Source organism: Plecotus auritus (assembly GCF_963455305.1).
Source record: "Plecotus auritus genome assembly, chromosome: 4".
Taxonomy (NCBI): Eukaryota; Metazoa; Chordata; class Mammalia; order Chiroptera; family Vespertilionidae; genus Plecotus; species Plecotus auritus.
The window spans coordinates 63650211-63667697 of record NC_137775.1 but is presented as its reverse complement, the minus strand read 5'-3'; the positions used below and the strand labels follow the sequence as shown (position 1 = coordinate 63667697).

Genomic DNA, 17487 nt, shown 5'->3' with positions numbered 1-17487 from the left:
CAAGTGAATAATACTTAAAAAGCCATTCAATAAGTTATTTAGTTTCTTGTGGGTTTGTGGCTAACATCTTTCCAAAATGGACTCCATTAGAGGTACAAGAAGGATTTACTGTGGAAGAGGTTAGGCTTCAGTAATGGTTCTTATACATTTGAGAAGTTGAGACAACCTCCCATGCCTGCTAGGATTGGCAACCTAAGGAATAGCACTGTACCTCTAATCAAGAGTGGAGTCCTTGCCTGGCCTCTATGGCCCAGTGGTTGAGCATCGATCTATGAACCAGGAGGTCATGGTTTGATTCCTGGTCAGGGCACATGCTCAGGTTGTATTCTCAATCTCCAGTGTGGGGTGTGCAGGGGGCAGCCGATCAATGATGCTCTCTTATCATTGATGTTTCTATCTCTCTCTCCCTCTCCTTTCCTCCCTGAAATCAATACAAATATATTTTTAAAAAAGTGAAGTCCTCTAAAAATTGAGGATAAGGAAAAACCTTTGTTCCATGACCTGTTTCAAACTCCTTAACTATGTAAATGTACATTCAAAATTTTATGGGACAGTTCACTAGAGTTGGAGCAAGGGTCTTGACTTTTGGTTCAGATTATCTTTTCACAGAATTTAAAAATAGGAATTTCAGGGCATTTGCCTCTCAAAGCCCTCTCTTACTCCACTACAATCTGTGGGGCAGTCTCCAGGAAGGATTTGAGGACATCACCTATGATTGTACAAGCAGTTCATTGCTTAACTACAGGGGTGCCATTTAACTCAAAGTCATTGTAGATGCAAAGGGCTATTACAATTTTCCAGCAAATGAACACACACATGTTTGGAGAAGGGGATCCTTTTCCTAGCCTGTATAAATCCACCAAAGGGGTAGCAATGTGGCAGTAATGGGTACCTCCCACCTTCTATGTGTTTGCAGTAAGTACATCCATCAAGTTTTCAAGTTCTGGGTTATTTTGGTAGCTGTCTGCTCTATAGTCCCTTGCTTTGTCAATGTGGTAATAAGACCCATAAATTTTAATAGACACACATCCATGGCCTGCAGAACCCATGTTTGAAATAAAAGTAATGGCATCAATGGACACTGTAAATAATAATGATTTAAAACAGTGACTTCCCAGTAAAAAAACAGAGGAAAAAAAATCACAATTCACAGAAGAAATTCAAATGAACATTAAACATGAAAAACTCATTTTACTTGTAGTAAAATAAATTTAAAATTAAAATAGTAAGGCATTATTTTTCATTTATGGAACTAAAACAAGGTAAGAAGAGATGTCCTTTGCACGCTGTTGACAGAGTGGATGGGCACAATGCTTTTGGCAATAGTCAAATGTACCTTCCCGTTGACCTTCTGCTTCAGACATTCCACTTCTAGGAAATTATTGGAGTAGAAATATATAAGTATGCAAAGCTTTGTGCACAAGAATGTTATTGCAGTATCAATGGCAGCATTGAAATATTTGAAATCTGTCTCCAATTACAATTTATTGGTTGAATAATTCTAAATAGGATGTATATTTCCTTCCTTTAAAAATCATGTGTACATGTTTATGTATGCACGTATCTGCATACACACATATGCATAATCATAGAGAAAATGGTGTGCAGTGATTACCTCTGGAACTCAGGAATGGGGAAAAGGAAAACTTTGACTTTTCCCTTTATTTATTATTGTAATGTCTAATATTTTTAAAAACTACTTGTAGCACCTTTATAATTTTTTAAAAAAGTAAATCTTTGGAGTTTATATTCCACTTCTGAACTGGAAGCTAGCCAGCAATATACCAAAAAATATTGAAAATATTTTTATGAAGTGCTCACAGGATACAAGCTATTTTTACTTGGGGATAAAAGTGGTTTTCAGCACATATAACACTCATGAATTAAGATACATTGCCTAATCAGAAGCAAAGGAAACTTTGAATGAGATTATTCTGTGTACTAAGGTTGTTACCTGCAGTAGATTAATGATAGATTAGTGACAATGACACAAAATATAAGCATGATGGAGGGATTTGGTTTTGTTGATAACCACAACAGAAAACCATCTGAGGCTCTGAGGAACAACAGACTTTTGGCAAGATTCCCTGAGCAGCACAGTCACTGTTCACATCTTAAAAATTCAGGTCTTCATCTAAGAGGAATCCCCAGAATTCAGCTTCCCTGAGTGCTCATGCAGTTACTAAACTTCTCGGGAAATGTAAGCGAACAAAGAAATTTACATTCATAAAATAGCTCCTCTGTTCCCAACACAGCCATGTCCTTCCAGATACAGAAGGCCATTGCTATGGTCTGAATGTTTGTGTCCCTCCAAAGTTCATGCTGAAATCTTACCACTCAAAGATGATGGTAGTAGAAGTGGGGCTTTGGGAGGTGCCTAAGTCACGAGGGTGGAACTCTCATGAGTGGGATTAGTGCCCTTATAAAAGAGGTCCCAGAGGCTCCCTGGCCCCTTCTGCCACCTGAGGATACAATGAGAAGTCTGCGATCTGGAAGAGGACCTGTACCCTACTGAATGGCTCCCTGATCTCGGACTCACAGCCTCCACACTGTGAGACAGAAGTTTCTGTTTATAAGCTACCCAGTCTGTCATATTTTGTCACAGCAGCTTGAACAGACTAAAATAGACACTACGTATAAAATTCAAAAGACCAGGTTCAAGTTCTGTTTTTCTTCTTCCCATGGGCCTGAAGTAAGTCACATACTCTCCATGTCCCTATTTCTTAGCCTAGAAAGGAGCTCTAATAATACCTATGCCAACTCCTTTCTCAGGCTGCTCCAAGGCTGAAATGTGGTCACGCTGGGTAAGTGTTTTCAAAGCTGCGAAGTCCTCAAAGAATGTGACTCAGTATTATTTTGAAAGTGGGGACTTTTCAAGGATGAGCCTGAGTTTATGGTTTTTCACAAGTTCTGGTTTAGCAGAACACTATCTGTTTATAAGGACTTCAAACAAAGTGGTGTTTTATTGTTTTATATTAAGGTAATCATTGCAGGCCACTTCTGGTATGAAGTGTTTTAGATGTGATTTCACACTGGCACTCACAGATGACTTTATTAAAATAGTGGCATTTTTAAATGCCAGAAAATTAAGGAACAATTCTACTTGACTTATTAGAGATACCCTCAGGGCACAGACTGTAGAAATTCTTTACATCTTCTGCAAAAATGAAACACTGCCTAAATTTAGTGAAAACACTAAGAAGCAGGTATTTTGCAGGCAAGAACACCTTTTTATTTTAAACCACAAATAGTCAGCAGGTGGCCACAACTATCCATGTTTCATTAAAATCACATAAACCTAGGTACAAAAGCACCACTGATTATTGCTCTAGAAAAACTGCATGAAAAATTCAAATATGCACAGTAAAAACACCACAGTATGCACAGGACTACATTTTTAAAGCGAATGCATGGAATGCTGAATTAATTTTACACACAGCTTCCAATATTAAATTTATTTGACTTGAGGATGATGGAAGTCTCCAAAAAGATGTATTATAAGAAGGTAAAATGTCCATCCTTATATATTTTTGTATGCCAACTAGTTGAGTTCTAAAAAATTAGCATTTACAAAAACTTGGTAAAAATAGCTTTTAAAAGTTGTCCCAAGAGGTACATAAAATCAACCCCAATTTTTCATGACAATTCATTCTCCCTCGTTATCTACAGATTCAGTTTTCTGTACCTGTGGGGGAAAAAAGGGAAAAAAATATAGTTACTATTAAAACGACTATAAGCCAAATAAAAGTCCACCCTGCCAACACACACACTTTAGAACATCTGTTTTTTAGCAGCTCTACCCCCAAACCTATTTCAACTCTGGGTGTGAAACAGACAAGGCAGGAATATATTACGCAAACACTTTGCTGCATTTATTGCTTTCTGCTTTTCAAACGACTGCAGAAGCTTTCCCTGCAAGCTCCCACTGCTCCGAAGAAACAGCACCACACCACTATCTGATTCTAGTCACTGCAAACATGCAGAATTTTCTACTGTACCCTTAACTCTCACTGTTTCAATCTGCCCCTTTACTGACAGTGTGCTGGGTGGGGTACCTCTGGAGGCTGAGACACTAACAGTTGAGCGATAGATGTGGATCTGCAATAACATTACAGGCAATGAAAAGAGACATTAAGAACATGCTACCAGCAGCTGAAGGATCCAGCAATTTCTCAAGACACTGATTCAATCAGTGGGAGGTATTTATGCAAAGTACCTCTTCAGCTTTAGTTTCACCATTTTCAGATGGTGCAGTACCTTCCTTTCCAGCTTCCTGCTTCTCCTCCTTCTTCCCTTTAGCACCTTTGTTAATCTTTGTTCCATGTTCTTTCTAACAGAGGATCAAAGCACAGAGTATGTTAGACACGGTGTGCTGTTGGCTAAAATAAGTCAGTCCCCGTCCAAACACAAGGTAAAGCACAACCAGGGCCAACTCGGTAGCTTTTGGGGGAAAATGAGAACCCAGTTTTTCTGGGCATCAACTGAGTTCTGTGGAGTCTCTGAACATGTTATCAGGCTGCTTGGAGTCCACTGGACCTTCCCTTCTGCGAAAACACAATGATTCCCCTCGTGTATTTGTTTGGTGGACCTCCTCTCCTGGTGAAGTGGGAGGTGGTTCTGGCATGGAGAGAACAGCAGCAGCTGGTGAAGGATGAGGCAAAGCCAGGGAAGAACCCAGCACATGAAACACCTCACGTGGGGACACGGGCTTGAGTGACTAGAAAGCTGAGAGAGAACTTGAAAATGAAGACCCAGATCCTAGTTTTAAGACCAAGCTACAGAAGGGAGTGCTGCTTCAGCATCACCTACTCACACCACAGCACACATAGTTTCAAACAATTCAGAAGAAGGGACAATGCTCTGAAGGGCAGAGCAGAGAAAAGCCACGTTGGGTCAGTTTCTGTGCTTTAGTTTCCTCATCGGCAACACAGGCTATTTGTACCTACATCAGTAGGACTGCTGTGAGGGTTATATGAGAAAAGCAATCAGAACAGGGTCTGGCATTGTACAGGGGCCATATAAATGTTTGCTGGTATTAGTTATTATGTGATTATTATGCGTTATCAGACTGGCCGACTAAGACCAGTGATATGAAGTCAGAAGCCCTTTCCCGAGGTCCTCCGCTCTCGGCAGTAGTACTGCCCACGGCCAGGAGCACCCTTCTGAGCACCGTGTGAACAGCATGCTCCTGAGGAAGTACCAAACCGCCACGGACATGAGGCTTCCCAGAGCGTCGTTGGCTGACTTTCTTCGCTTTACTGACCAGATGGAAAACACATCCCTGGTAAAAGCATTAAACTGTGCTTTATGCCTGTTGAGAAAGCCTGTAGCAGTGGTAACAGGTTTTTAGTCAGTACATTTAGCCTGAAGCATTAAATGTGATCTTTCCTCAGATGACTTTTGGATATGAAATTATAATTTATTCATTGTTTAAAAAGCTGAAGTGGGAGTGGGAGCACCTCTTACCTTAGCAGATGTTTTTCTTGCTTTAGGTTCAGGTTTTGGTGGAGCGGGTTTCTGCAAAGATAAATTAAATTATGCGAATACTGACAAAGGCAACCCTCAGTACGACCCCCCCCCAAAAAAAAATCCAACCAAAAAACTAAACTAGAAAGACACAGAAAGGCTACAAAAGACAACAATGCATTTTGACTATGATTTTGTTCATTTAAAAAATATTTCGTTCTATTTTCAGCATCAGCTAACAGCATAACTCTCTGCAATTTCATAACTACTTTCATCTGGGTCCTCAAGTGAACGGCAGGTGAGATTTAAAAGCCAACTCATTATTCCAGAGTCCAGAATAGCTCTTCTCTGGGAACAGGTTAAGCTTCTATCTCTGATGTCTGGTACTTCCTTTTATCACAGCACAGCAGCAGGAGGAATGACTCAGGCTCTCGGCCAAATGACTCAATGAATTCGGTCACACTACCCTTCCCAACAGTCTAGAAATCACAGCACAATCACAGGCAAAGCCCATCCGGTAATGAAGACTGCTGCCTGGGAAGTATTTCAAAATCATTTCCAAATCCTTTCACCTCTGATGTAGATTTCAAGTTCTGGAGCCAAGCATCTTCTTACTTGCATCGTTTCCAATGCCAGCTCAAGGTGAACAGAATCTCTTGCCCACCCAGACGCTGGCTCATTTTGCCCCTAGAGTTTTCTGTTAAGAACATGATTGTAATGATGAAATGTCTACTGTTAGCCCCCAAAGTTTAAGATTTTTCACAGATCGTATTAACCAGAGAGCCCAAGAGGCAACTATTTTTCTGTTGCCTCGTATGGTTCTCCCTCCCATTCCCGTGAGCAGAGCCGGCGTGCCCTGTGGCCACGGCCCCCTCCACACAGGGCCCTGAGAACCGGTGGCACATGCGGACGCTGGGGAAAATAACCAGTGTAGACCTCTAGTTTTCTATAGCTATTTTAGGATAAACATTTCTCTCATTCAGCTAGAAAAAATACATGTACATCTCTCCTGGCACTAGGGGGAATGGTTTTTTAATAGAAAACACTGGCCAGGGTCTCCCCCTGTGGAGAAAAATACATGTTCCTCCCCAAGGCCTCTAGGTATTTCAGGTTCATATTGAATCCGGCCCTTTTCATCAAGGGCATAAAGTAAAATTGTAGACAGTTCAATTCCTGAAGGCTGGCTGTTAGACATGACCTTTCAAATGAAAAAAGAAAACCGAGCTTGAAAAGTCAGGAATGTTTTTATTCATCTTCTTACCACTCTAAATCTGTTCCCCAAATATAGCAGCTTGCATGGCCCCCAAACTGTCAGGATTTTAAGTTTTATTTTTAGCTTTGATATATTGTATTAATATACACTTGTTTTCTCAATTTATAGCAAAGAATTTCCCTTTCTAGTATTTCTGTAAGACAGCCTCCCCCCACACCCCCACCCCCAACTCAGCATTCACGTGTTTTGATGGGACAGGAAATGACGAGGTTTCAGTCTTAACCCCACTGGCCTCTGAGGAGACTCTGCGTCAGCACCAGCAGTGATGAGCTCAGTGGCAGGTGCTTATATTGCCAGTTCCTGGTGCTCAGGAAAAACTTTGTTTTAAGTTTTGGGTATTATGTGACTTACAAGGTCTATCCCCTTAATGGGCTAGAGATCCATGGAATACAATGGCTTTCAGTAAAATCTATAGTTAAGCTAAAGAGAGTTTAAACTAACTTCTGAGCTTCGCTGAAAGTTACTCTGAGACAGAGCACACCATCTTTGAGGGGTTTCGGGAGAATCTGGAATAACTGTACACACACAACCGCACCTCCCAGCTCTCCCTCTGATACCACTTCCTTAGGCTGGGACTCGTGTGAAACACTGGCTCACTCAACTCAAACCCAGTTACACTTCTGAATTTATGACCGGTCCTAATATCCATTTCCGCTTTGATTTCCTAACCTGTGCCATGCACGGGTGTTGGCGGAGGATGAATTCCATGCTTCCTCAAAGGCCAAAGGAGCTTGCAGCTCCTGTACGATCTAGTATGGGGGTATAAGCTGTCAGCTGAGGTCAAAGCCTTTCTCCTACATCTCAGTGGGCAGTGTGGGCTGCTGGTATTTTAACCAGAGGGCCAAGCTGACCTGTCTTCGCAGAATGGAGACCGGACACCAATCAGCAGCAACAGGGAGGAGCACAAGAGCCAGTGTGGAGCCCAGTGTGGTGAGAAGAGCTGGAGCACGCTCATCACTGAGGCCTGGCACACCCGCCATCCCTGCTTTAATGATCTAACCCTCACCTCTTCCCTGGGCCTGGCCCACAAAGACAGACTCCAAGTGGCAAAGTGGAATCATTACTTTTCCAAAGATTCCCTAGTTCTGAAATGAGGCTAAAGCATATGGAGTCAGATAACTTTCAGAACATTTTGACTAAAGTATGAGTTGTAGACAGAGAATCAGAATTCTTGTCCACTTTAGCACATCATAGGCTACGACTTTGCTTAATATACTTTTTTTGTTTCAGAAATCTAGCAATGTCAAACAACTTCCTGAGCTTTATATTCTTGGTAATGGGGCTCGGCACTGTTTTTCACAGACACATCTGATCAAGGGAATTGCTTGGCAACAATGGTTGCATTTGCTATATATAGTGACCCACGTAATTTCCAAAAAACACATAAAAAACTCAAGGGAAACTTCCTTCTGCTGCTCTGCTCTGGACACAGGGAACATGAACTCAGAGGAATTAATACCAGGGGTTCTAGAGTACTCACCGCTGACAATCTGGCAGACCGTCTTGTGGGCTACAAAGGGAATGGAAAAAGACATATTTTTGATGATTATGATGCCATTGTAATAACCTGGTTATTATTTAACAGGAAAGAAGGCAAGGGAAGACTGGATAGACGCATGCCCAGTAAGATCTGAGTGACATGGGAAGGCACTTGCCTGTCAGTCACACCTGGAATCCAGTCAGTGGCCAGATGGGCGTGGCCACTGCCAGTGCAGAAAAACCTGATTATTCCAACCAAAGGAATTTCACTCTCTTTCTCTCTGGTGCGCAGGGTTCCGGGCTCTCCCGTGGCAGCGGGTGCGTTCCCGTGTCCATGTGGCTCATGGCCATCTGGGACTACACAATGGACTGAACCTGGACTTTAATTAGCTTGGATGCTGAACTACACCCTGTAGCAACATGGAACGAAAGGTCTGGACACTGGCCTTACTTTTGGCTTTGCTAAACTCCCAGCTGCACCTTTTCTAGGACTGGCCTAAGGGCAGGGACTTTGGAACCCAAGAAAAGTAACTTCATGCAAATAAGGCCTTTTCTACATCCCATCCTCCCCTGGGGGCTTCTGAAAATGCATATTTCAGCAGTACCCCAAGAACCTCATTCCCACTCATGAGTGGGAAATCTGGCCCAGTAACTCCTCCTGCAACAATTATACACAACCAAGTTGATTTTTAAAAATTCTTTCTTGATATCTTATATTTGTTGAAAGAATGTAATGTATGGCTCCTATTACCCTCTCCGGGTGAGTACAGTCACCCTGGGCACCCTAATGCTCAAGAGGAAGTTTCTGAAGGGGTGTGGGCACACTGTTCAAAGAAATGGCCTCTCCTGGCTAAGGGTGTGGCGACTAAGGAAAGAAAAGGAAGATGAGTTTAGGCTATGAACCATAATCTCTACTTTTCATAATCTCTACTTTTGTGATAAAATTGACAGCGAGAACACTGAGGTGCTATTTAAAAACTGGCTTCCAGTGTGACTCTTGTTCCTTACAAATGGAACGAAAGCTTACAAGTTACTACAAGAGACTTACATAATTGTGTAGAAACCAAAATAATAGGAGGACCCAGCCTTGTTACTATGTTAGAAAAGAGAATGACAACAAATCTTAGGCAGTTAATGAGAAATGTTTCCTTTAACCTGAAACAAAATAAACACATTTATGTCTCTACTAAATGTATATGTTTAAAGATTTAAATAGTCTCACTAATCTGTTCCTTTAATTTGGAAGTTTATAGAATTTAGAGAGAAACTGTGCTGAGAATGATGTGTTTCAGGAAATCTTTTCTTCTTCAGTGATGGTGCAAGTTAGCAAATAAGATGGCAAAGAAAATTTAAAATAACAGAACTCTTCCAGGCATTTCAGAAATAAGCACACAGAATTGATATTCCACGTACCACCAGCAAAAGATGGCTCCCCGAGAGATTTCACATTCTAAAAGTACAGCTGCGTTTCTTTATGCGGCCTAGAAGTAAACACTCCATGCTTTTTGTCTGTTTTATTCCCTGCTCTAGCTCTAGTAGAATAATATGCCACTTAACGTATTGTAGGTGCTCAATAACATTTGCTCAAAAAATGAACTCAAGCTTTTTCCTAATTCTTGCTGCCTTATGCAGACTTTGCCTCATTCCAATAGCTTAAATGTTTCAAATAATTCTTTAAGGAAGTTAGCAAAAATGATCAGTAGCAGCCCATGCCATGAGTGCAAAGAATCATGAAATTCTTGAAGTTGTGCTTAGGTCAGTCTAGGTCAGCTGGTCAGGCCAAACTGGAAGAAATATTTCTTGCCATCTCTACATCTAAGAAATTTCTTGCTGAAAATAGCCACAGGAAGCTAAACTCACTTTCTTTAAACTACAGAAAAAATGAAGGGCCAGAGCCTTCATGAATAGTTTTAACCCTGGGGTCTCAAGGAAAGACCAGAGGTGGACTTCAGGCAGCCAGTAGAATGAGCCGGGACTAGGGGGCCGTGCAGGTTAAGTGGTGGCTGTGATATATTCACTGCATAGGGAAAGAGGATGTACCGCTGGGCATCCTAACAGCACAGGGGGACTGCCTGTGTCAGATGCTCCATGGGGAACACCACCGTGTCTGTTAGGATTATCATGACAATGCACCATGTGTCACTGGAACCAGAACCCAAATTCTGTGATGCCTTTCCCAGGATGGGGAGTTGCATAAATTGGTATTACGGAAGAAAAGGCAACATTATCAGTTAAACCGGGCAGCACGTGGTGTTTGTTCTTCAACGCAGAGTCAGAGCATGGAGGAGCAATGAGCACCTGGCAATTACCAAACAGAGCTCAGCTTTGATGCTTCTGTATGGCCTCAAGAACTACTCACACTGTCTCACAGTAAGGCCCAGTCAGCATGAAAGTGCTTAGAAAGATAGTCCAGGAGAGGAAATGTGGCAGCCTCTACGCTAAAGAGGGGTGAACAGACCTTGCGGTTCCCTCTCCACTTGTGTACCACGCTGGCCTCACTTCACTGTTCGCCTCATCTGTCTCACGTCTGTGCCCCTCCTGCACAGGACCTTCCTCTCTAACAGTAGCTCCAGTGCCTGCTGGGCCCTCAATAAATGTGGAGGTGGACACTAGAAATGTGCAGCAAGTGTGAACTTAGGAGGGGTGCTAAGGTCACCACCTCATCTTACTGCACTTCACAGACGATTGTTGTCATGAACAGCAAGGCAAGACCCTTGACCAGCACAAAGATTATGACTCCCTGAAGGCTCCAGTGATAGCTAGCATTTTTAGCAATAAAGTCTTTTAAAAACTAAGGTATGTACATTGTTTTTTAGGCATAATGCTCTTGCACACTTAATACATTACAGTACAGTGTAAATATAACTTTTTAAAAAATCCTCACCTGAGGATATATTTTGATTTTTAGAGAGAGAGAAACATTGATCAGTTGCCTCCTGTATAAGCCCTGACCGGGGATTGAACCAGCAACCTCGGTGTGTGCCCTGCCCAGGAATCGAACACACTACCTTTTGGTGCATGGGACAACGCTTCAATCATGAGCCACCAGGCCAGGGTGTAAATATAACTTTTATATGCACTGGGAAACCAAAAAACTCATATGACTTGCTGTATTTTGATATTTGCTTTATGGTCTAGAACCAAACCTGCAATATCTCCGACGTATGCCTGCACTCAGTGAGGTCCTATTCAGTGTAGGGCCTGAAAGAGCCTAAATATGTTAAGCATTACTCATAACTGCCTCCCTAACCAACCAGCTGTCCTGATAATCACGGAAGAGAGGCCAAAGCACATGAAAATTCCCCCACATTTGCCATTGCTCCTTTCCTCCCAACGTGAACACCCAAACACACGAAGAGGCGGGGTGATGTCAGAGAGCCCTGTGGGATTTCCAGAGAGACATTCCAGCCAAAGCCCTGCTCTGCGGGGCCTGGAAGCTGCTCTGATGCAAAGGCTCCCTACCCTTTTATAATCCAGGCCCAGTACCAGAGCTGGGAAATCAAAAGCTGGCCCTAGGAAATTAGTGCAGAAACAAAGTTTGTTTCTCTGGGCTGTCTAAAGTAACTAATCTCTAAGAAGCACATCTTTTACTGTAAAATCACTTTATGACTTCCTGCCTACAATTTACCAGCTCTTCTTTCTATGCTATTAAAAAAAAAAAAAAAGGAATTTTCTTAAATTTTCCTTTCTGGGAACCATCAAAAGAGATTTTCTCTTTCACTGAAAACAGTGGAGGCTGAGAGGAATCTTTCACTCAACCAGCAGAACTGGGTACATGTGCGAGTTTGACATGCTTGGTATGCACCTTCCTGGAAAGTTCTATCAGCATTCATAGCCTTAAAATCTGTAAATGATTGGACTAGATTTATTAGACTTAAAATAGACTAGACTGCTATTTCTTTCCTCTTTGAAACACTCAAATTTGAAGTATTCATTTGAGACTCAGGTTATTGGGCAGGACCACTATGGAAATAAATATAGTAAGAATTTCTCTCGACTTGTTGATTGTGAATCCTCAGGAAAAGTGGCCAAAAGAATGGTCCTCAAGGAAGGAAGGAAGGCTTTCAGAATGATAGGTCACCAAGAGAGTTACAGAACAACATGAGGAGTTGTCACTGTGGTATATAGGTGTTGGTCACAATGGAATTATTCAGTATGCATTTACTAACTAGCTTATCATTCCCTGGGTTGGAGACAATTCTGGTGAAGGCTACTCTGAAAGACATGGATTCTTTTACTTTTATGTCCTAGAAGCAAAAGCAACATGGAAGTCTAATCTTGTTATGATGAAGTTCACCGGGATAGAGATAGCTATATTCAAGTAGAATCTTTGGACTTTGCTGGATACTGCTTGAAGCATATGGGTCATTCCTTTGGAATTTGTAAATATGTTTATTTTTTATGAGATTTCTTCATGCTCCTGAGCCTGACCAGGTACTTTCAAACAAAAATCAAAGTTCAAGCTGCTTTTAATTCCCCCAAACAAATGAGGAACTAAATAGAAATGACCTTTGCAAAACTGGGAGGTAGGGAAAGATGTAAATCAGCGCCTTGGCAGAGAAAAAGCACTGGATGCTCAGAGTGTTACGATTACCACAAGAGGGGCATGAGGACAGAGGACTTTGAAGCAGGACATGCAGTTACCTTTCCTGGTTCTGCAATTCACAGGTTGCGACACGTGGGGAAAATCATCTATGTCTCTGAGGACACTGTTTGCATTAGTGAAAATGAAGACAATAACATTGCCTATTATCAAATAGCACTTCTCTGACATTCGCTATTCCCTTCCCTTGTTTTATTTTTCTTTAGCAAATATCCCATTGTTTTATTTTACTCTCTCCCCTGCTAAAATGGAAGCTCCATGAAGGCAGAGATTTTTGCTTCTTTTGTTCACTGAGGACTCTTGCAGAGCCTAGAACAGAACTTGGTGCATATGGGTGCTCAATACATTTCTTTCAAGGAATGAATCTGTTTTGCTCTCATTTCAGGGTTATTGTAAAGTTCAGAAAAAATAATGTATGCAAAAGGGCTTTGTAAACGGCCAAGTGTAATGACTGTAATGTATTGTTTTGGTCATTTATTGCCTAAATACTAAACTGTACCACACCCTGCAAATATCACGGAAGGAATAGAAGCTTTTTAAATCCTTGGTAAAATGATAACTTTGCTATAGTCAGGGCTGTGCACACTCAATGGCCTACCTATAAAATCTAAACAATTCAGTGGGAGTAAAATCAATCAATAACTGTCTGACAGTTCTTACTCTAAACCCTAAATCACTAGCTAACCCACTGACCTTTTCACTTTTCAAACAACTGTGTTGATGTCTTGAAGGAATATCATGAGTTTTAATTTGGTTTTAGTTTAAATGACAAGTTGAGTCTTGTCTAATAAATATTTTTGTTAACAATACTATAATACATATCTTACCTAATAATAGACAAACATGTAAATTGACCGTACCTCCGCTACGCCACTAGCCAATCAGGAGTGATATGCAAATCAACCCAACAAAGATGGCGGTTAATTTGCATACATGGGGGCAGGATGTTTGTGTTGTCACCATGGCGATGACACAGGCATTCTGCCCCACCCCCGGTCTCTCAGGACCTCTGGGCAGCGTGGGAAGGTGGGGCCGGAGCGGAAAGAGGCAGCTCCCGGGCCTGAGCAGAAAGGGGCTGGGCCGGAGTAGAAAGGCGGTGCTGGCAGCCAGGGAAAGGAAAGCCCATTCTAGCACGAATCTTCGTGCATCGGGCTTCTAGTAAATATATAAAATAGAATATTAAAAATAATAATAATTTAGAAATAATAATACAGGCATACCTCTCAGAACCCTTCAATAAAGTACATATCCCAGTAAAGCGAGTCACACAAGTTTTTGATTTCCCAGTCCATATAATAGTTATGTTTACAGTCTATTAAGTGTGCAATAACATTATGCCTATAAAAACAATGTACATATTTTAATAAAAATACTTTACTGCTAAAAGATGCACATCATCATCTGAGCCTTCAACAGTTGCCATAAACCTTCAATTTATAAAATATGCAAGATCTGCAAAGCACAATAAAGTGAATCACAAAATGAGGTGTGCCTGTAATATAAATAATAAAAATTCCAGGGCCAAAGCAATATGTATGAGACAGCTGTATAAGCAAAATTCTTTTACATATATTCTAACCAGCTCTATTGCTTTTAGTGAAGAAGGATCGAAAAGACTGTTTTCACTATTCAAGATCTATTGTGTGCAGTGGTTTCTAGATTTTCTGACTGACAGATCAATTTCAATAGCAATCCCTAGGGAGAAACCCAAATGCATTTCATGCCCAAATCTAAAAACATTAACATTCGTTACACTTAGCCAACTGTCCTACAGATTATATTTTTCCGTTTTCAAGAAAATGCAAACATTCATAATTTTTTGGTTGGTCCTAACATTTGTATAGTGACTTGATTTTTGGATCACAAACGTCACCTCTCAAACTTTTAGACTGAATGCTCGGTAGGTGGATGGTGGGGATGTGGTTATAGGCAGTTTTGTTTTGCTTTTAAATTATTTCTTTATAGATTCTGTTAAAGGTTTTCCACTTGGCTGAATGAATCTCCTTGTACAAATCCTCTGTAGAGATTTTACTATCACGATAAACTCTTCTGGATTATTATCCACAATATGAATCACCCAATCAAAGAATTTTTAACTAGACATTGTTTTTATCTATCTCATGACCCATTTTAGTTTATAAGTTCATTAGTAAGAGCTGCAGTTTTGCAACACACTGTGAACTCTGTGCAAAAATGAATGACTGTCACCATAGTTACCAAAAAGTCACTTGCTACGTTTTCATCCATCTCCTTTAGAAGTTCATGATTTTACCACAGCAGGTCAAATGCAAACATCTCTTCCAAGATCCTAGCTGTTTGGAGGTTTCTGTATATTAATACAGAGCTTCTTTGAATTATTGCCTAATTAACTATCCTAAGCCCTAAGACTTTTTCTGATTTAAAAAACCCAACTTTAGTATTTTGACATCTTGTGTATCCTTCCATAGCTTTTGGCTTTAGACATGACTCCTTAGGCAAATTTCAGAACCTAAAAAGTAATATATAATTCACTCACTGGAGCAGAGAATTTATTAAATCAACAGTCTTTGATTTCCTTGCTGTGAAAGGCAGACTTTGTTCTCCGTGATGAATTTACCTATTATCTCGATTTTTGCCCAGAAGGAATTCTCAGTATCTGCTTTAATAAGACAGCAGGACCCACAGGTAGAAATAAACAACACAGTAAGTGGAAAATGACTCATCTGTGAACCGACTGAAATATACCTAGGCCAAGGGAGACTACACAGTGACACTCCCTGGCTTAAGTAGTCTCAAAAACCTTGTACAGGAATAGTATTCATTCAGATGCAGACAATCATAACAATATTAAAAATTCCAGTTACATAATTGAATACAGAATGTCAAAGATACACTTACCTCCTGTTTAGTTATTTTGGATCCATCCTTGCCCTCTGTATTCTCTGGAGACTAGAAAGAAAATATTTCAGTAAATTGTATTTAAATTGGGAAACACACATTAGAGGGAGATTTTAAAAAGCTATTTAAGTTATCTGCACCACATATACCAACAGATATCTTGTGGGGGGAAAAGTAAGTTTATAAGAGGATATGTGTTTACACACACACACACACACACACACACACACACACACACACACTGCATAACTGCTCTCATTTTTAAATAAGGAGTGGTGCAAGAATTGATATGAGTCCTTGTTCTCAATGTACATTCACCCTAAGCAATTTTCATTCTTGTGGGTTAAAGAACAGGAACCCAGTAGTCAGTGGCAGGGGTGCCTGGGATCCACCTGCATGTTCCAGTTGCTTTGATTCTCTGAGATGAGGGCAGGATGTCTAGCTTTGATTTCTAGCCCATTTCTTGATATGACTTGACTTTATACTTATTATTTTTATAAAATATTACTATTTTTTGCCCTAGCCCGTTTGGCTCAGTGGATAGAACGTCGGCCTGCGGACTGAAAGGTCCCAGGTTCTACTCCAGTCAGGGCACATGCCTGGGTTTCGGTCTCCATCCCCAGTAGGGGGCATGCAGGAGGCAGCTGATTCATGATTCTTTCTCAATATTGATGTTTCTCTCTCTCTCTCCCTCTCCTTTCTTCTCTGAAATCAATCAAAATAAATTTTTTAAAAAGTTACTATTTTTCCATTATCATCTCCAGCATCTCTACCACACTCCCAGCTTCACAGGAGAGCCAAGAGCCCTGCCACCCGAGCTGATTTGCTCCCTGATTTTAATCCAGCCCTGTGCAGCACCTACCCACGCTTGTGATGGTTTAAACCTGCCTCTTTTATAGGCTTGCATGCAACGGGGAAAGTATATTTAGATTTACATGACATACGAACTACCCCAATACATTTTTATATGCCCCAATATATTTTTATTGGCTAAGACAACAAGTAAGATTAAAACAATTAGAAAATTAAACTACTTAATATATGAATAGAGTTCCCATTAGAAAAAAATACAAATAGCAAACCGATGTTTGACACATTTGGCATAGCAAAATAAAGCAACTAATGCCTTATCTAATATGAGGGAGGGGGGGAAATAAGATCATAAAACCCACTGTTTGGTGGGGCAGGTGACACTGTAAATTAATATAATATTTTCAAAGAATAACCTGGGAATATGAAAAAGATACATACAACTAATCATATAATAACCCAATAATTCCAATTTTAGAACCAGGACTCAAAGAAAGACTCTGAAAAAAATACGGTTTTATTTGTATTTTTTTCTAATATGGAATAACTGGAAATGATTTACTGGAAATGTTTAAATAAATACACTATGTAGCTATGAGTGCAATGAGATTAAAATATTTAGACTATATGACTACATAGGAAGTACGCATAAAATAATACTAAATTTAAACACAAAATACTATATAAAATGTAGGTCAGAAGTATATAAAGTCTTTGAAAAAGACAAAAGCTTTTCTTCAAGTCAAAGGACCTAGTAAATCTTCTCTTCTTCCTAGGGTTTCCTGTTACCCAGTAGTTCAACCTCTCTCTAGAACTCCCTACACCTATGGAGTTCTCTTCTGTTTCCCAATCAATGAACTTTTTTCCCTCCTCCAAGGGACCTCCTCTATCATAAGGGGAAACTGAGCCTCCCTTTTCTGTTCTCCATGCTCTTGCACAGGATTGTCTGGTTCACAGATCTAGTGCTACATCAGTCAGC

At 40.6% G+C, this 17487-nt stretch overlaps 1 protein-coding gene across 5 annotated transcripts in view; it reads right to left on the bottom strand.

Annotated features, from left to right (window-relative positions):
• Nucleotides 1-1077: 1077 nt before the first annotated feature.
• The window catches only part of HMGN3 (high mobility group nucleosomal binding domain 3), a 34552-nt gene continuing 18142 nt past the window's right edge, over nucleotides 1078-17487 (bottom strand). Inside the window, exons 2-7 of one of the 5 annotated variants that reach the window (XM_080663400.1) lie at nucleotides 15699-15749; nucleotides 8220-8249; nucleotides 5467-5517; nucleotides 4217-4330; nucleotides 3999-4098; nucleotides 3214-3685 (exon numbers count right to left, since the gene is read on the bottom strand). In XM_080663400.1, coding sequence (XP_080519526.1) covers nucleotides 3672-3685; nucleotides 3999-4098; nucleotides 4217-4330; nucleotides 5467-5517; nucleotides 8220-8249; nucleotides 15699-15749 — 360 coding nt within the window. In that variant the 3' untranslated portion in view covers nucleotides 3214-3671. Of the gene's footprint in view, nucleotides 3686-3846; nucleotides 4099-4216; nucleotides 4331-5466; nucleotides 5518-8219; nucleotides 8250-15698; nucleotides 15750-17487 lie in introns of those variants that run through there. The other 4 variants (XM_080663401.1, XM_080663402.1, XM_080663403.1 and 1 more) reach the window with 4 other exon arrangements.